The sequence below is a fragment of the Epinephelus lanceolatus genome, chromosome 1, assembly GCF_041903045.1.
Source record: "Epinephelus lanceolatus isolate andai-2023 chromosome 1, ASM4190304v1, whole genome shotgun sequence".
NCBI lineage: Eukaryota > Metazoa > Chordata > Actinopteri > Perciformes > Serranidae > Epinephelus > Epinephelus lanceolatus.
Window position 1 is genome coordinate 48,369,569 of NC_135734.1, and position 20,993 is coordinate 48,390,561.

Sequence of the window (20,993 nt, forward strand, 5' to 3'; positions counted from 1 at the left end):
CATAACATTTTCCAAAGGATATTACTTTGTTAAAGTTATCTTATCTAATTAAAACTTACACATGGTGAGTATATAATATCCCACCCTTCAGTTTTTTTAAGACAAAACACGAATAATTTTAGGCCAACAAAAAGTCAATATACAAAGTTGAGAAAGCAAACGATCTCACCTCGTGGTCCATTCAGTGGGGTTGTAAATTGATAAATATGTCGATTGATGTGATGTTATATCGGGTCTTTGGTCAACATGATACTTGCTGATATCACAAAGTCCACCACAACATGATTTCGATTCAATTCAATTCAGGGACCTGCGATCAATATGAGACAATATCAGGAAATATCCTCATTATCTTTATCTTGGCTGCCTGGTGCGAGGCCGCCAGGGGCAAGGTAACACAGGAGTGCCACGGCAAAATCAAGACATATCTTGAAGACAAGATTTCAAAACTTTTCCACGAATTTTCAAGAACTCATACATTTTTCCCCCAACATATCAGATTTAAACTATTCAAACAGAAATTGAAGAAACGTATGATGGTAAACAAAACGACACGTCAACTCATATTACAGCGACATTACATCGACAGCATCAGAAAATAAATTTCTTTCTTTCTTTCCACAGAAGATTACTGTGACAATGTCAACACACACAACAAAATTCAAGGACTTTTCAGGGTTTTCCATGACAATAGGAACCCCTGTAAAGATGACAATATGTTTATGTTTTCACTTTGCATCAATGATGTTGGATAATTGGCCACTGAATTAATATATCGATCCAGGTCGACCATCTAGTGGATTTTTTAAGACTGAACTTCAAATCTGAAATATAAAACTGATTCAATATTTTTCGACCTAAACTCTAATCCTATGTTGGAGCTTTGAAACAGCAAATACAATAAATACAATAAAGAGAAATTTGTGCAGACATGAGGGACACAAATGAACCCAAAGTGCTCAAAGTACATTTTATTTTACAAAACCTTTGACAGTTTGTAGAAAATACAAATTTACTGGTTGGAAAGAAATCAGAAAAGTTACAAAAATGACACAAATGCTTTCCCTGCTTTCAGATTCATTTCCATTACTGTACTTTTTTAAGCCGTCTGGGAACAAAAGCTACACTTTTAATTTGCATTTTACAACAAGTGGTTAGTTTTTCTCCGTCTCCTTTGCTACTGTGCTTTTAGCAAACCAGGTGTGAACAAAACGGAAGATGTTAAATTGTTAGATTGTTTTCTAAAATGTTAAATTCAATAAAACTGATGTGTAGATGCTACACACTCAACATACAAAAATGCTGCTTCAATCGAGCACTCTTATTGCCTTTTATTACAGCATTTTACAACAATCAATGGTTCATAACCACAAAAACGAAAGTTAAAAGGAAACAGTTAGAAGTAGTGAGTAAAAGAATTATTTTCCCTCAGCAATACAATCTCTATAAAAACTAGAGACCTCTGAAAATATAGTAGTGGAAGACATGTTTATACTAGAAAATGTACAATACAGCTTGATTTGGCAAATCCTGTTAAAGGAAACTATTTACACAAGTTTAAGGTTGAAAACTTTAAATTTTTTCTTTCAAATATATTTCGACCTGATGAAGAGCAACAAGCTTCAACTTCTGTTTGAGAACGAGAATCGAACCATCGACCTCAGGCTTCTCAGTCTCTGATATCTGATATCTGAGTTTTTACCTTTTACAACTTGGACTTTAAATTTTTAATACTGTATATGTATTTATTTATTTGTGTTGGCAGGAAACAGCGAACACTGCCAGGGGCAAGATGTTTGATTTTCACCCTGTCTAAAAAAACAACATGTGCGCTGAACTGTTGTTATAGCAACCTAAATTCTGGTTTCTCATCAGTAAAATGAAAGAAGATGAAAATGCCTGCTGAAGGTCATCAGATGCAAAGCTTAAAATAAAATGAAAGTGTTGAGTGTTTTCTTCTTTGTGGGAAACATCAGTACCACTGTGAAATATCTCCATTCAACGCTGGGTTTTAATAAAAGTTTCTACCACACTGGCCTGAATAAGACATGACATTATATTTCACTGGAAACTATGTTATAAAACAGTGGGTTGTATTATATTGTAAAACATTTTTGTAATCAACAGGAGCAGATATCCGACTGAATACACGGAGTACCTTCTGCTGAATTATGGGCTGTTTGTAGCTATAAGCCCAATTTATGATAGGGCAGTCAAAACGTATCGCTCCACAGAAATTAAATCATCGTACATCATTTTCAATTTATGCTTCTGCGATTGGTTTTAAGTCATCTCCGTGGTAACAAGGGACACTTTGAGTGTATTTCTGTCTTGTTTAGTGAAGCACAATCTACAAAGACAGCTGTTTGAATCACCTAAATATCCAGTTGTATCTGTGTTTTGACGTTTTTACCATATATGTCTGGTTTGATCAGCCCCCAGTCTGTGAGCTGCAGATTTCAAAGAATAAGTAAATACAAACACTGCTGATTTCCTCCTGTGGCACTGACATGAGAATATTTTGGTTGAGTAAATGTCTGCTGTCAGTCAGCCTGGTAAAAACACAGCCAGCCGAGGGTCATGTCGATGAAGTAAGTAAATGCTATATCATAGGCAGCTGGACTTGCTTGAGTTTCTTGAAGACGTTTCATCTCTCATCCAAGAAGCTTCTCCAGTTCTTAATGACTGACGATGCCTTTGGGACCGTACACATGCCGCATCTTTTGCGCCCTCAAATTAATTATTTTCAATGTATACGCACGGGATGCGTGCACAAACACCAGAGCCACGCCGCTGCAGCACGTAGGCGTTCCTGAGCACCTGTTTTTCAAGGCGTGACAGCTGCACCCTGAGATAAACCGAATTCAACATGCAGCAGCACGCATTGCATGTCATGTGACGAGGAACAACCAATCACAGCCGACAGATGTCTCTCTCTTCTTCCGTAAATATTAGTCTGTGATAAATATGGAGGAGAAGTTGATAATTTTGGTGCAGGGCTGCCAGAGCTTTTCATCTGTCTGACAGATGATATATCAATACACTTATAAACAGCTCCTGGAAGAAGATCAGCTCTGCACTCAGGATTTCAGGTAAATAGGATATGACCTCATGTTTTCAAGGTGGTTAATGTACAGCCCCGTAGAACTGAAGAGGCCTCTTGGATGAGAAGCGAAATGTCTTCAAGAAACTCAAGCAAGTCCAGTTGCCTATGATATAGCACTGATGATGTAGGATGCTGAGTGCAGGTCAGAGTCTGTGTGGATTTAAAACTACTATCTCTATGGCGATGTTAGTAACACTACCAATCACGTCGCACAACAAAATATGAAGGTGGACACGACATAAAATTCTTCAAGTGCACGACATGAAAGGAAGTTGACACTTTTTTCTGTTGAAATACACCATGTCTTTTGAGCCATACATCAAAAGTGCCGAGCGCTCAACTATAATTCAGGTTTTAATGTTGCTAAGACAGAGTTTCTTAATGTCAGTTCATAGAGGGCTGTAGGAGCTCAGCTAGTTTAGCCTAACCTATGAAAGTTTCTGTGTTTTGCTACCAAAGAGTGGAAATAAAATTCCTGCAAAGTGAAATCGAGTCAAAAGTGTCTCCTGACATCCTCATGGCAGAAACAGTCCATCAAGCTGCCAAAAATCACAGCTGAATTTGATAATGAGGAGCTCAGAAAGACTGAAAAATTTCCAGAGTAAATAGTTGAGACAGCTTCAAGAGTCCGACAGGAGAGAGACTGAGTACGTGACAAGATTCACAACTGTGGGATTTACATTCTGCTGTAATGTAAGTATTTCATGTTTCACAGGAGGACAGCTCTCTTTACAGTATCCCCTGAAAACCTTCCTATTTTCAATAACTATATTTCAACAAAAAATGATCTCATAATCAGTCTTATTATATTCAGGCCACTGTGGTATTTTTAACTTTTCAACATAAAAAATGAAAGAAATGTGAAACCATCCTTTAAAGAGTAACAGAAGTCTGAAAAACCTGTCTGTGCTGTCATCTAGCAGCTGCAACCTGTGAGTTATGACACTCTTGACTGTGTAACAATGGTACAACATTTGCATTTGTGGGATAAAAGTTAACTTAAAGAAAGTTAAGTTAAAGATACTTTTATAAAAGACTTTTACAAAACTTAAAAAAGACTTCTAAAGAGTCAAACAGTTCAGCTAAAGTCAACAAGTCTTCTAAGGTGAAAAGGTGAAACAGGTGTGGCGTGTCACAGATTGTGTTTTGATTCCTGATATGGTTCAAATATCACATTGTAGATATTATTATTGGTGCCAAAGTCCAATTTCTGAGGTTTTGACAATGCTACAAAGAGGAATTATAGGGATAAAATAAAATGGCATGAATTGTGCCATTATGTTCTGCTCAGGTTCTATGACCCTCAGGTCATAATATATAAAACGTCACAATCAAACGGACATCAGTGATGAAAAAAGACTCTTAATGTCTTGTTTCATCAGCAACTGTTCTGTAATGAAAGTTACTTGAATGTTTCACGCATTTCTCCTTCTGTCAGCCCGTCAGTGACTCTGCCGCTCGGACACAACGTCCTGCAGACGCTTCAGTAGCACGTCTGGGCTGCTGCCGTTCTCCGGACACGCCCTCTTACTGGGGGAGTCACAGGATGACGACATCATCACATCCCCCTCCATGGTGAAGGCCCTCTTCCTGCTCACAGAGCCCTGACGGATCATCCGGTTTATGTCGGATAACTCCTGGATGGAGGGACGAGACAGAAGAGGAAGAAAGACACGGTTAATTAATAACATATATTTTAGATTTATGGCACCTTATTTATATATTTTGGATTCAGGGTGTCCCACACATTCATTTATTAGTAGCAGCCTGATACAATATCACCATTTGCTGCCACATGCTGATTTTCCATTTCTGGAGCTGGACCTTTTACGTGGAGCCTGTGGGAACAGTTAATTTCATGCTCCAAACTCTCGGAGTGCAGAGGGAACTCTGAGCACAGATGGATCAGAGTTGAAACAGGCAACTACTTGCAACGCATCGTTCTATAAACCTTCTGGTTCACACCAATGCAACTAGATGAGACAGTGTATCATCTCCATGCAACAACTCTCTGTACTTCTGCTCTGATTTTCAGATTTTCAGACTTATTTTGTGGCTGAATATAATTTGTAGCTTCTTAAAATATGAATGAGGATAGTGATAGTGAGCTACTGGCTGCAGCTGCATTTGTAGTGGTGATGAAAGGACAAAAAACTTAAAACAAGCAACAGATTGACTGTATTCATGATAAATAGGCCTCAATAACGTAAGTAAGCAGCACCAATTACTTTGTCAATGAGGAAACGTGTGCGAGAGCGGGCATAAGCACATACAGCGAGCAGCAGCAGCAGCGCCCCACCGTCCGACACCAGCCCACTTGAGACAGAAACAGAGGGCTCGGCAGGGACTGAGCACCTGCCGCAGCAAGTGAACACGCCGTCTGCAGTCATTTTAACTTGACCAGCGGACTTCACTACAAGCTGATTGGCTGTTGAAACAGGTGACGTGTTTTAAAACCAGCCTCTGATAATCTGACCAGCTGAGTTGCAGGTGACACCATCAGCCGGCCTGAGTCGAGCTCAGATGGCCAGTTCACACTGCTGAGTTCAACTTTCTCTGCAACGTTCTAAAATGGTTTCATCTCGTCGCAAATCTTTGGTCTGAACTGGGCTTAACAGTTTGCTCTTCTTGCCTCTCAGGAGCTGCTCCTCTAATCCATGCTCTAATAAGCTCTGATCAATCAATCCACAAACTGATCGACTGAGCAGAGTGACTGTTGAAACGAAAAACATGGAGGAAGTGCTGAGTGTTGCATTAACTAGGGAAAAAACAAACAAAACAAAAGCTTTTATTCCTAATAAAAAAGCTGTTTCTCTCTGGTGTTGAGGTAAATATATTTCTGCTAACTTTAATTTCTCACCTTGAAGCTTGAAGCCCAATTCAACAACTCAAATGTTACACTTCAGTATTCACAACCATGACATTTACAGCCTCGAGACAAAGAGGCTTATCCAGAACTTGCAGGCACTAATTTTTAAAATACAAAAAGCAGTTTCCAAAAAACCCTCCACTGTATTCAGATGTGTGTGTGTGCGTGTGTGCGTGTGTGTGTGTTCTTGCCTTAGATGGGCTGCTGTTGATCCTGTACGTGTAGGAGTTGGGTGTGAGGCAGGCTGCAGAGTTCTTGTGAGGGGAAACATACAGCGAGTGTCTCTGAGAAATCCGGCGAGGGGAGAGAGGCTGAGCCCGGACAGACGGGAACGGAGACAGCGGGGGAGCATCTGCCTGGAGGATCAAACACACACACACACACACACACACACACACACACACACACACACACACACGTTCACAGTCAAATTATGTAAGTGCATTGTACTAATTTCATTATAGTGAACCCAGTTTTCTGCTGTGGGTTATCATGTCGTACCCGGTTGTCATGGGTGGCGTATCGCAATGCAAAGCCCTTCATCTTCAGGACGAAGACATTGTTGTAGAACTGGATAAGGTCACCACGTTCCTCCTCCCCTGATTGGTCAGAGTTCGCTTCTCCTGAGACCTGAATGGTTTTCTCTGCAGCTGAAGACAAAGATGGATCAACTGTTATTAGTTATTAATCAGATGAAACTACCAAACGCGTCGGCTCCAGCTTCTCTGATGCCAGGACATCACCATACTGGATCCTGCTGGGTTTTTCTGATCAGTCAATTAATCCACTGCATTAAGTTCATTTGTGACTATTTCGATAATTAATTACTCACTTTAAGACCCTTTTTTGGGCAAAAACAAATGTGAGAATTTGCTGCTTTTCTCAACCCTACATTTCAGTGAATATTTTCAGGTTTTGTACATCACTTCATATGCGGGATATTCTGATAGGAAATTTCACATTTCTAGACAAAATAATAGTAAGATAGATAATGAAAATAATTGGAAATTGAATCTCTGCTGTGCTCAGTGGATTGAATTAATCTAAATATCAACATTTTCAATTGAAAGTCATTATGTGTGGCCAACGTTTGGAAGCTGGAAGATAAGTCTCGAGTGGTCGCTTGATGATACTTGGGACAGAGAAGAAGAAAGACCATGTTTTGCTACTCAGATTTACTTTTTTCTGACTTGTATCTGTTCTTTATCCTAAAAAAAAAATCACAAAACATAAAAATTGATAGAACCACAGATCATCTACATTCATATAAAAAAAATTGAATTCAAATCATTTTTTCCTGATGAAGGCCTGAGGATTTAAATATTGTTAACAAAGTGATTACAGTGACCAACAAGAGTGCAACAAAGAGGTAAAATTCAGTTCTCAAGATGAAACAAGCAACTGTTTTTAACCAGTGAAAGGAGACAGTGCTTTATTAGGACCAGAGGTGACAGATCATTTCAAGCAGTAGCTCCCAGACTGTGGAATGCTTTGCCTTTCTCACTACGCTGTTTAAACTCTGTTGATATTTTTAAAATGCATTTAAAGACTCTTTTATTTAAACTGGCATTTGGTTAATTGTGTTTTTTTTTCTCATATATCTATGCATCTTTGCATTTATGTTTATACTTTGTGTTTTGTTTTCTTTGTTATTGTTCTAACTTCTGTGAAGCACTTTGTGGTTTTTACCTCGGAAAGGTGCTATATAAATTAAGTTTACTTGCTTACTTTATTAAAAGAGTGTTGTGCTCAAGGCGTGTCGCTACAGCAGCTTCATAAACGTCTTGGCATACTGAGCCAAGTGTGACACTGATGAGCAATGTGCCCTGCGCTGAAAAGTTTAGAATATTTTAACTTATGCTTGCGTCTTAAAACCTCAAGAAAAATATAACGTGTAACACAAGAGAGGAGTGCACACCACCCAAACCAAAATAATGGTTTAGCTGGCACCGCATCTCAGTAGCATCTTTTACACTGCCTGTTCAAGGCCGGAATATCGAGCTGTTATGCTGCCTTGTTGTTGTGTATATAAGGTACGATCGTGGTATGGGGGGGCAGAGTTTTCTTGCCTTTAAGCCATGGTTGGTAAATCATGGGTGGCACGAGTGTGACACTTTGATGACATGTTATTCGTGTATCCCACAGTGGAGGATTTAAAAAGTAGCTGGTAGCATAAAGAAGCTAAGTCAAAATGTCTGCAAAGAGGGAAAACCATGAGGTCTGGGAACTCCTTACCCTCCGAGCTGAGGACAAGATCAGATGCTATATAACAGGAAAGGTAAATGATTTTATTGCCATTGTTACTGTTGACAAAGTGCTGCCTGTGCATATATGTCACGCTAGAGGCTAATGCTGTGAATGCTGTGTTAAAATCACACACAGGAGTGGCATGATGCAGCGGTCATTTGGTTCTGTGTAAAAATGCAAAGGCAGCATGAAGAAGGGACTTTGTCGCAGCTCTATAGCGCCATCTGTGTAAAAAGCTGCTCTAAGTTAACAACAGACCATCATCTTTACATTCAATGTGTTTATGAAGGATGTGTGTCTGTTTCTTACATTCGCCACCTGAAACAGGATCCACCTCCATGTTCTCATCAGTTACCTGCTCTCTGGGAGTGTGACGCAGCAACACGCTGCGGTATACCTACACACACACACACAGACACACACACAAAGTAAAGTAAAGTAAGTTGGTTTGTAAATTGTTGTTCTATCATGGTATACAGTGGTGTGTCCCTGTAAAGTGCAGTGCGTGTGTGTGTCTCTCACATGGCTGCTGGCTTGTGGTTGGCTGCGATAACACTTCATGATGTCATGGAAGGTGTGCGTCTCTTTGGTGATCTGCAAGGAAGGAAAAAAATGACAGGAAATTAAAACATTTACATGCACAGGTCAACTTCACTCAGCCAGCTGATTTCTGAAAGCAACAGTTCACCCCAATTAAAAAAAACATATGACTGCTTTTACCTGTAGAGCTGTTTATCAGTCTACATTGTTTTGGTGTGAGTGGCTGAGTGTTGGAGATATCGGTCTTTTCCCCGATATAATGAACCCAGATAACACTCGGCTTGTGGTGCTCGAAGCAGCAAAAAAAATATGTTTGATAAACTTGACAGCAATGCTTCTTTCCAGAAATCATGAAGCATGCACCTACTGCTAGCTCACCTAGCACCATCAAACTTTGTCTGCTCATGTAGCACCAATTTTGCATCTTTCTACTTTACAGACAGACCCATTTTATGAAAAGACCATCTTTCAAGCAGTGAAATACTTCTTTACTGACACAGTGAGGTTTTCTGCTCAACAGAGAAAGAGTATTCAGGGAAACTGCCAAAAAAATGATTTCCCTCCAAGGAAAACATTTCTGATTCATAAATTAAAAACCGTGTTATGCTGCCAGAAACATGTTTCCCTGTGAGGCAACACTGTTCTTTAAAACATGGTCACATATGTTCTTTATTAAATGTGAAGCTTTCTCACTTTGGATATGATGTAAACGCTGCACAGCAACAGCTGGTCCAGATGTCTGTCCTTCATCAGACTGGTGCAGTGGACCAGAGAGTGTTCGAAACACGTCCAGATTTTCCCTCGCAGCTCCGACGGGACGTCCATCTTCGCACACAGATCCCTCAGACGTACACTGGCCAGGTGATACACCTGGAGACAGATACGGAGGAGATGAGCTGGTCAGAAACATGAAACAAGTGCAGGAAAACACCACCGGACGTTTTTGTATTTTATGTGTGGAAATATTTTTTGCATTCATTCATTAACACAAAACATACTACAGATATTCACAGAACCAGAGAAAAAATAAGAAAACAAAAAATTAGTCTTGAAAGTCCTGAAGTCCATGTCAGTATATGTCATTCATGAGCCCATGAATCTCCCTTTACAGGGCTTTAAAATCTGATCCTTACAACATACAACAACCTCTATTTATGCTACGCCAAGTCAATGAAATCACATCCACAATAAACGATGATGATGATAAAGGTTTTCTACCTTCCTGAAGAACAGCGCGAGTGATCCAGTGCGACGTGGCCGTCCCATTCCTGTCTGGGCGTCGGAGGTTGCGGGTGCGGTGGCGGCGCGGCTCGGGGAGGCGGTCAGCAGGAACTGAGCAGTGATGGTGCCAGAGGAGTCACACGGCTGAACCGGGATCAGTGTGATGGTGCGGTCGTTATTCATACCTGGAAACATTCACACACAGCTGTCAGCAAGATAAACTTGTTTTATGAGCACTTGATTCAGTGTGTCAGGGTCAGAGTCTGATTCATGTACAGCTTCAGAGAAAGGCACTAACTCCGGAACTCGTTATTTACAGGGCTTTGTTGAATGCTCTGATCTGATTTGATGATCATTAAAACACAGATACACTTGACTTTAATGCAGAGAGCACAAACAGTTCTGCCAGTTAGAGGCTGCATGACAAACTTTCAGGTTTATCCAGACATTTCCAGTGTTGATATACATTAAGTTTCATGTTTCATCTGCATTTAAAAAAAATCCTGATAATGTGACAAAGCGATGGTCATCACATACATGCAGTCGGTGTTCATGGGAACGCCCACAAAACGTCTTCTTTTTATGGCGAGGGGGAAAACAAAGCTACTACACTGAAGAGTAGCTGAGTGGCTTTCTGCACGTTGGAAAATCTTTAAAGTCCTGAGTTTGTGAATATTTTTCAACCTGGACCCTATTCTTCCATGTTTTTTCTTCCAAGCTGGCACAAAAAAGGCAAATGAGTAGCACCCAACGCATGACCTTGTGTTTTCCAGGTGGTTAAAGATGCAGCATGTGTACGGCACCTAATTTCCAGGGCTGGTACCTGCGGTTATTCCACAGGCTAGTTAATAACATGTCGGGCAGGAAATCCAAAGTGTGGGATCATTTTGAGAAGGTGAAGGACGAACCCAAGGTGATATGTAAACTCATCTTCATTGGTCGACTACAAACATGACGTATCATCTGAAACATGGAAGTAGCTACATGCCCATTAGCCCACAGCATCATTAACAGGCGGCTCGCTCAGTGTGTGACGTGCATACATTAATATCGTAAACATGTGGGTGACTACTCGACTAATGGTCCTAAATGACGAATATTGGTTGAGTAGAAAATTCTTAGTCTTGGGCAGCCCTAATACTTGACAGCTTCAGTTCAGGCTTTTGTTATGTTCAAAGTGATATGGAAAGGTGTGACTGACATCATGACTTTTACCTAAAGGTGACAGCGCGCTTATTCAGACATGAGCCAGAGAAATTAAACGGCCATCACATTAACATAAAGTGTCTTCGTTTGCAGTCATGTTTTTTGAAGGCATCTCCTTTATATTCTTTGTGTTCAGTGATGTAAAACGTGTAAATGTGTCATCTACCTTGCAGTGGGATACTCAGGACGGTGGCCTGGGAGCCCTGACTGATCTTCAGGGTGCTGCTCGAGCCAAACGTCAACCTTTTGGCTGGTGACGACATTGGACTCAAGCTTGGAGCCACTCCTGATGTCGTGGCCGGAGGGTCGTCGCCAAACAGACGCCGCTTAGCGCTGCCAGCCGCTGGGGAGCTGTACCTGTCGTGGACCGACAGCGGGGAGGGAGGCACATCTGGAAGATGGAAACGGGTAACAAAGTTGATCGAAGCTCATTTGTAACAACAAAAAACATGTACCGTAACACCTGAACACTCACCTTTACGTGCGCTGCCCAGGCCTGACCTGAACTCTCTGATGCGGGGGTGGATGATGGGGGAGAGGGCGACCAGAGGCAGGTGGGACTGACCTCCACTGGTAGAACCAGGACCAGAACCAGGACCAGAACCAGTGTCAAGACTGGAGGAAAAATTCACCTTAAGAGAGAGATGAGGAGAGAAAGTTAATGAGAGGGCAGAAAGTGGGACAAGATGAAATAATCAAAACAAAAACAAAGAAACGAAGTAGCAAGAAAAGGAGGAAAGTTTGTGTGTTTCCTGCTGACCTCCTCCACTGTGGGGACTTTGTTCCCAGCAGCCTGCAGGGCGCTCCACAGGGCAGAGTCTGCGCTCCACGCTCTGCTCTCCAGAACCTGCTCCTCGATCAGGTTCAAATGCTTCACCATGTCTCTGGACAGGCCTTCCTCAGAGCGGATAAACACCTCAATCACCTGCACACAGTTAAAGAAATACAGTTATATTCATATTCAAACTACTCCATGAACGGAGGCAAACAGACACAGGAGAGAAGGAAATGAGAATTTGAAAGGATTTCAATGGTTGTTTTAAGTTGTAAAAGTGTGTATGTTATGAGTGTGTGTTACCTTAAAAAAGTAGAACGGGGAGAGTTTGAAGATGTTGATGATCCAGGGGAAGGTTCTCTGGGAGCTGTAGGAGAACAACACCACCTCCAGACAACACGCCATCAGGGAACAGTGGAAGATATCCTGCTCCAATAACACCTAAACACACAGATTTATATTTACCTAAAGTACCAAAAAGCCTATAGTACAATTACAAAAAAACTTCATGTGGCAACAAACAAATAAAACACATCTGGAGACGTCTGATGAAACAAGAAGGAAAGCAGAGTTTCGGGCTTTTTTAAATTTTTTATAACGATTAAATAAAATACAGTGAGTGCTGGACGGAGCAGTGAGTGACAACAACTTCGCCCACATGTAAGAGGACTGTCTGCGGTGGAAACGCTAGGGTCTAGGTACCATGTCTGAAGTGTCACTTTTGGTTCCAATGGTATCATACAGAAACTGTTTGGTGGAAACGGGGCTTTAGAAAGCTTAGATAGGCTCGTAAATGGTAAGTGGACCTTGAGTTTAAACTGTGACACACATGTGGCTGCTGCTTACACTCATGTCTTTGCCTTGCAGCCGTCTGGTCTCCTGCACCATGACGTTCTCAAGGATCTTGTAGTAAAGGATCTCAGCCAGCTTCAGTCGGTTCTCTGCAAAGTCTGAAACAAAAGACAAATGGTAAAACACACGTTAAGTTACGTACTGTAATTTGATTTAAATTTCATATTGCTGTCGGAGCATTCAGTGAGAGAAGTAAATCTTCTCATGAGCTGACTTAGGTAGGTTGAAGCAGTTATGTGTGTGTGTGTGTGTGTGTGTTACCTATATGAGAGCCAGGCATGTCCTCTGAGTCGCTGGTATAATGTTCTTTGAATGTTTGTCCCAGTGTCTTCACTCTGCCCAGTATAGACTCTGTGGGATCTCTGGAGCACGACCTTCAATCACAGCACAGAACACACTGTCACCATGGAGGGTAATGTTTCACTGTTACTGCTTAAAAAACTACTAAAACAATTATTCGATTACCAAAATAGTTTCTGTCACTCAACTAACTGATCGAATCATTGCAGCTTAAATTGTGACAATCATGTAAGTATAATCAATGTTTTTTTCTTCTAATCTTTTACTACAGTTTTTCAGAATTCAAATCAAACGCAGTCTCATCTGCTCCACTCCACTGTTTTCCTACTCCATCATAATTTCCTCCACTTTACTTGACTTCATCCTGGTCCGGTGACGCTCGACGCTGCTGAACTGCAACAAACAAGACAAGAAGCACAAAGAGACAAAAAGAGGAACTGACTTGAAGATCTGCATCAGGTGGTCACTGGGCGCCGCCCTCAACCCGGCCACCATGCTCTGCAGCCGGCTGACGCTCTGTGTCGCCGAGGAGACGGGCGTGACGAGCAGATCCTTCTCCTTCAGGTAAACTCGTCCGGTCAGAGGGGTGGAGGGGGCGAGAGAGCCTGACTGCAGACACAGTGGGAGAGTTTATACCATCAGTGTGTCTCTATAAAGCTGTTTTTTTTATATTTCTTCTCCACAAGTTGTTGACTGTGTCTGAGACTTTAAAAAAATGTAAACTATGTATTGTGTTTTCAGCAGGGAACAATGGGCTTGGAGTGAAGAGCCACAGGCAGACAGAAAACAGTGCTGGTTTTGACGCTTTCGTGGAATTTGTTGACAATAACAAAAACATAGGATATTATAAGTCTTTAATGTTGGTATATACACCGTCTGTGCATGTTGTTACCAGATCTGTGTGTGTGTGTGTGTGTGTGTGTGTGTGTGGTTGGCGCAGGGCTTCCCACATATTTATTTGTGATGACTTGCCATGATAACAGCTGCTGCCACACACATGTTTTATTTTTGGAGCTGGACCATTCATTAGGAGCACTTTTAAAAAACACACTTTTTTGTTTTTCATTGCACCACACTTTTCGAGAGCGGAGCGTACTCCTGGCACAGAAAGCAGAAGACCGCCAGGTGCAGTGAAAGTGAAACTTAACCACACAGTATGCTAGGTCTAAAGGTTTGCTTTAATTTGCCTCTGCAGCAGCTGCTCTTCTCATCCATCAATCTGATCTGATGAGCTCTGATCAGATCGACTGACACCACAAAGTGCTGCTGTGGATAAACTCGTGTGTGTGTGCCTGTGTGTGTACCTTCTCTACATGTTGTTGTAGCTGGTTCTGAGTAGACGTCTGGCTGGCAGATGGCTCCTGAACAATTTTTCTGGGAGTCCCAATTTCTTCGTCCGCATCGGCTCCCAGAAACACTCGCTCATCGAAATCTCCCACGGTGAGCACGTACTCCTCGTACTCCCGGTTTATGGCTTTACTGTAAACATCACACACAAAGACATAACATTAACCACTGCAATATCTCAGAGAAGTAACTTTAATTCAGTCGGACAGATTTACAGACAGAGTGGAAAAAAGTGACTTTTCCTGATAAGTGACCTCTACCTTTGGTCCCTGATGAGCTTACTTGTTATCAATGAAGTTCTGAGGATCCAACATTTCTGTCAAATGGTCCTCGTCGCCTTTCAGGATCTGAGAGGAAGAGGGGTTAAGACAAACAAGACTTTACAAAACAGGTAAATGAAAATTAGCCTGTTTGCTTTGAAAAACGTAAGTAAAACCTGGATTGCAGATCAGAAAAACAGTAAGTACACCTGTATATGCGCAGATTTTTCAACCAAAAGAAAAAAGCAAAGGAAGAATGAGGACTGAAGGAAGAAAGTCAGGAGGGTACTTTGAAAAATACAGGAAACAAACCTGTGTTTGTGTGTGTGTGTGTATGTGTGTGTGTACCTGTTTCTGGAACAGTTTCAGTATGTAGGGTTTGAAGTAGTGCTGTTTGATGCCCTTTGCCTCCACCACCAGTCCGTCGTGCAGCTCGCATAACCTCTCCAACACACACGGAGGAGGTTCATCTGGTGAAACGTGTCCGTCAACACGGTACAGAGCAGGCAGACCTACAGACACACACACGCACACACACACACATTTATTTACATGCCAATACACAAACAGACTTGTGTGTACCGTGTGCTTTTAAACCAACAAGCAGAGTGTACACGTTATGATGAACCCGCCTATGTAGTTGCATCTTACTATCTGAATAATGCGCCCTTTAAATTACAGGAAAACCAATGACATTAAACTTGTTTTTTGTTGGTCAGTGGTGCGATCACTGTCTGCAGCCACAAAATAGCAATATGTCAGCAATGCGCCTGAACACACCTCATTTTAAGACTCGACACAGATGGGCTCAAGAACATTTGCTCCTTACACACTTGGGCCCTGGCTGTGATAATGGCGACTGTGTCGATCTAAAACTAGACTCACCCTCACACACACATCCTAAAGCCTACCTCTAAACGTTGGGTTGATGAGGTCCCTCCTGTTGGCACACAGCAAAGCGTTGCCAAACACCAAGTCCAGACAGCAAAGCAGCAGGTGATACGAGTTCACCAGGTCATCACCAATCATACGAAAGTTACCTTCACAAATACACAAACATCACAAGTCACACACAGGTAATCTGCATCTTTACAGGAGCTACGACAATTAGTTGTAGTAGTTGTATTAGTGGTTGTCCGTCCATCCATTGCATTCTCGTGAATGTGATATCTTGACACCTTGAGGGAATTTCTTCAGTTTTGTGAAAATAATCAACAGATTAATCAAGAATGTAAATAACCATTAGTTTCAGCTCTAAACTAAACAATTCAAATATCATTTAGAGGTATGAAGGGGTCTGTTAAGTCCATTATTAAAACTAAAAACTACAGCAAAGCGTCACTTTTAACATCTTTACTGACATCAGTAAAACCATGACAGAGCTTAGAGTTGCTCAGCAGTGTGTTTTTGTTTCTTGGTACCTTTGGTGTAGACAAACAGAGTCCAGCAGAACTTGAACACATCGCTGATGTGACAGGGCAGTCGCCTACAGGGCCAGAGGACAGACACACTTGGTTAGACTGCGTTGGGTTGACTGTGTGTGTGTGTGTGTGTGTGGTGGCTCATCTCTCCAGGAGCAGCAATTTCAGAAACAATGACTTAATGTGACAGAGAGAATAAAATCTTTGTTCTTGTGTTTCTTGCTTCAGGGTTAGCAGCATGTGTGTGTGCGTGTGTATGGTCAGAGATCAAACAAAGACAAATATTGTATCTGACGAGAGGAAGAATAAGAAGCAAGTTTAAAAGTGTGTGTGTGTGTGTGTGTGTGTGTGTGTGTGGGTGTGTGTGTGTGTGTGTCGTGCCTGTGTTTCCTGCTGCGTGGCTGTCGTGGCGGCTCCCCACCCTGAGGGTTCTGAAACATGTCCATGAAGATGGGCTCAAACTTGCGGAAAATCACTGTGGAGACCTCAAAATTGCGCTCCAGCCGCTCCACGCGCAGCCTGAAGTCCTGCGACAGGTTGGACATATCGGACCACTTCCTCATCTTGGAGAAGAACTGGATCAGACTGGGAGGACAGGGAGAGACGTGTGAAGGGCAACATAAAAAAGCCAAAACATTATTGCTAAACTTAAACAACATAAACAAGCTCCAGAAACAAAAAATATATCACACTAAAACACCCTTTAGTGAAACCTGGAAAGGCCAGGTCCAGTTGAGCATAAAATTAGTTGGTTGACGGAAAAATAACCTGCAACTATCTTGATAATCAATTAATCGCTTTGGGGTGTTTTTCAAGAAAAAAAAGGTCATTTTGTGGGTGAAGTTTTTCTTTAAAGGTTTATTTGGTGTGTTGTGATTTGCCAGATGTTTTTTTTTTTTTGTATTGCCGTGGCGACAGGGACTGACCTGAGTTTGGCGGTGCGAAGGATCCTGGTGAGGGAGACACAGTTTCCCTCCATCAACCCTTTACCTACTGTGGGAGTGGAGCCCTTCCTGCAGGCTGCATACAGAGAACACGCCAACCAGTGGACCACCTCTCCCTGCACAAACACAGGAACACACAATTCATTCAGCATAAACAGAAAGCTCACAGGCCAAAGATCCACTTCAAACACACAAACAAAAACGTGTACACATCAACAACAGCATGAAACGCTGCAGGCAGTAACAACAAAACATCACAAATACACAATTATGGAGCTGCAGAATATGTATCTGGTTATTTTTTGATGAGGCTGTATAAGGGTCCAGTGAGTCGTCACTCAGCTGTATTTGACTAATGAAATAAAAATAAATATCTTAACATAAAAGATCATAAGATGACCTGTCAGGCTGCACAATGTACCGTCACATCAGCATATTATTAGTATCTGTTCACCACCACTTTGAAAAGGAAATATTATTCAGATACACCTTATTTTATTGGCTGCAGACTGAAATTTATATATATCACCTGATCTTTCCTGAAACAATTACTCAATTCATTTTGTATTTATAAATCCACAGTAAACTAACTGACGGCTAACTTGATAATAGATTTTCTAAAATACAAAACGAGTTCAAGAAAAGCACAACTATCGAGCACTTTTAACAAGATGTACAAACTAATTATTTATAGGAGGTATGCAGATGAAGAGGGGGTTGTTTATTTATTTATTTGGGCTTGGTTGAGATGAGGTTTGTGTATTTAATATCTAAGACTGTTGTTTATTTATCTTTATTAATGGTTGTAAATAAGTTTGGGACAGTTGTTGACCATTTCCTTTTCAAATGAGACATGATTAGTGAGAAGGGGGAAGGATTATATAAGTGTACACTTCCTGCTCCATTTTAGCATGTCTGTTTATTTTGTTTTTGTTTTTTATTTTGCTCAAAATAAAGCCACTCATCATTATAGGACTTTGGGTGAAGTCCACGCGCCTTAAAAATTGTACTTAAGTACAGTACTGTAGTAAATGTACTTAGTTACTTTCCAGCACTGAAGGTAAACAATCCTAGGTGATCATGTTGGGCTCTGTGAACCTGTGATTGTTACAGGTGATATAAATACGTCACTGAATGATACATAATTTCACGTGATTAAGTAGGTTAAATTAAAAATATGAGACAATAGGAACACGTCAGTTGAAACCCTTCAAACAGTGTTTGTGTTCCACAGTTCCCTCCACAGGAAGTTTACAGCACGATGAAAGTTAGTGATGTTTCAGTGAGTCTGTGTCTGACCATCATGTTGGATCATTGAACAGAGGATAGTTAGGGGACGTGATTCACCTCCAGTGTGTATGTGTTCCAGATGGCAGTGAAGTTCTCCATGGCTTCAGTGGCAGTCTGCTCGTCCATGTTCAGCTCCTGACACAACGTCTCCAGACTCCTCCGCACCGAGCTCTCCTCCATCCTGCCCGACTCTGAATCCGACGACTCTTCTCCCCGCATCCGTACAAAATGTCCGCTTTTATAAAAACTTTACAGAAAAGAAAAATCCTCCTGAGTTTAAAATCCAAAACATCAACACACGACTACAGCTTCCCCCCACGACCCGGCGGACTTCCGCTAACCCTCCCCACAATGCAGCGCGTTGGCGCGAAAACCGCCGAGTAGTAACCAATCAGAAGCGAGGGGAACGTCAGGTCCACGTGAGCTGTTCGCCCAACCCCCTTCCCCTGCTCGCGTGCTTCTTCCAGCCGGCCGACCGTTACTAAGCAACCGCTGCCTTCACGACCAGACACGATTCAACAGTGACTAACGTTTAAAACGTTGGTTTGAGCGATTTTTAAATAATTTTCGGCGAGTTTTATCGACATAAAATGGACAAAAGCAAATAACAGTAGTACTTAGATCATTTACTACGGAAGCTTACTGCTGCCACACCAGGGAAAAAAATAATGGGTCAGTATTACCTTATAACCTGAAAAGTTTATCGTACTAACAAGAATTTTTTCACATTAAAACAATATATTTTCACATTAAAATGTGATAACTTATATTTATACATTATGTAAGGGATAATGTATAATGAGCCGGTGAATACTGGGAAAATAACTCCCGAGTTGTTACCGCTTATTACACGGCTAATTATCAGTTAAATAAATAATTTGAGACAGAATATTGATTAATTATACGATTTTTAGTGATTTATAAATTAAATCGGGAGGAGAGAAAAAATCACAGACGGCAATGGCTGAATCTCCTTGTCAGGGCAGCGTCCCTAGCAACGCTGGACTACATAGCAACGGTCATTACACAGTAGTATCAGACCTCTGAATGCCGCGACTGACCAATCAGAATACACCATTTAATAGAGCTGTGTAACAAAACGTCATAATTTATATTGTAAAAACATGAAAGTTTCTCGTTATGTGAAAGTTGAGCTGAGTGAAAAGTTTCTCGTTACAATGTGAAACTTTTCATGTTCTTACAATATAAGTTATCACATTTTAACATGAAGCTATATTGTTATAACATGAAAATATATTGTTATAACATGAAAAACTTATTAACTTTTCACGTTATAACGTAATACTGATCCATTATTTTTTTTCCTGATGTGGCAGCAATACGCTTCCGTACTTTACTACGTAAAATTAAAGTTAGAAAGAAATAAAACTTAAGTAGCTTAAAGTGGTACCATAGTGTAAAAAATACTCCACTACAAGTAAAAGTACTGATCACATTGTCTGTGCTGGGGAGTAACTTAATACAGGAATTTAATTACAAATTAAATGTAGTTGTAATATGTTACAGTTACTAATAAAAATACATGTAATTAAATTATAGTTACCAATCAAAATATTGGTGATTACAAGGGGGTTACATTTGATGAGCTATATTCTTTTGGGTAAAAAGTTGCATGCATACTTTTTACTTTTATTGTAGTCTTGTTTATTCTATTGCTGTATATATTGTAGTTAACTTTCACACAGCCTCAGCACAATGACGATGCATATTTCATTTTTCATATTTTAATTTAGTACTAGTGTTAAACACTGTAGCATAATGCACATTCTAATTTTATTTTTTATTTCAATATACATTTTCATTTCTATTTTAATGCTTCACATTTACAATCTTCTATTTCATACTCTTATTCTTACTTTTTATAATTTTCTATTCTTTACATCAGAGCGACTGTTGCGAATCACAATTTACTAAGGGGCCCAAAGTGTGTCAAAATCTCTGAGGAACGTTTCCAACACCTTGTTGAATTTATGCCATGAAGGATGAAAGCAGTTCTGAAGGTAAAAGGGGTTTAACCCAGTACTAGCAAGGTGTGCCTAATAAAGTGGCTGGTGAGTGTGTATGTAGAAAAAATGCAAAATAACCAAATAATACCTCCAAAATGATTTTTTTATTCATTAGAAGTGTTCCAGATTTCATATTTATGTATAATTTACATGCAGTCTGGGCCGTCTGACATTGACCTTGTTTTACATTAATAAAGTACTCAATTACATGTAGTTACGTTCCTCCATGTTTGTTCAATATGAGGCGATCAAACAACAGAAAATACTTTAACTTAACATTCCTGCAGTTGAGCTGCAACACTAAAACACCTCTTGCACATAACAGCTTAACATTCTGAAATCAACTCTTCTTCAGTACGATTACTTTTATCTCTGATGTCAGTCACACCCATCTGCAGCCTCCATGAACAGAATTTTAGTCCTCAGGGTGAATCTGGAATTATTAAATCATCAACATAAAAAGCTTGTTTGTTAGAATACATACATGAGATCAGAAAACACCATTGCGTTGCCCAGCAGGCTGATTCACTGACAGCACCATGTGGTATATAAGCCACAATTTGTGTTTGTGTCACTTTAAAAATCTAA

The 20,993-nt window shown here is 40.7% G+C and overlaps 1 protein-coding gene across 1 annotated transcript; it reads right to left on the reverse strand.

Moving 5' to 3' along the window:
- Positions 1 to 956: 956 nt before the first annotated feature.
- Positions 957 to 18,709, reverse strand: rbl1 (retinoblastoma-like 1 (p107)). The gene is made up of 22 exons (XM_033627570.2): positions 18,436 to 18,709; positions 17,071 to 17,204; positions 16,526 to 16,729; positions 16,145 to 16,209; positions 15,635 to 15,763; positions 15,072 to 15,235; positions 14,746 to 14,810; positions 14,421 to 14,595; positions 13,559 to 13,725; positions 13,078 to 13,190; positions 12,811 to 12,914; positions 12,268 to 12,405; positions 11,950 to 12,114; positions 11,665 to 11,821; positions 11,356 to 11,580; positions 9,981 to 10,168; positions 9,456 to 9,632; positions 8,745 to 8,816; positions 8,532 to 8,619; positions 6,477 to 6,625; positions 6,167 to 6,331; positions 957 to 4,743 (listed from the first exon to the last, which is right to left on the reverse strand). Exons 1-22 carry the CDS (start codon positions 18,595 to 18,597, stop codon positions 4,549 to 4,551), a joined length of 3,201 nt encoding a protein of 1,066 aa, XP_033483461.2. The 5' UTR covers positions 18,598 to 18,709; the 3' UTR covers positions 957 to 4,548.
- Positions 18,710 to 20,993: the final 2,284 nt, after the last annotated feature.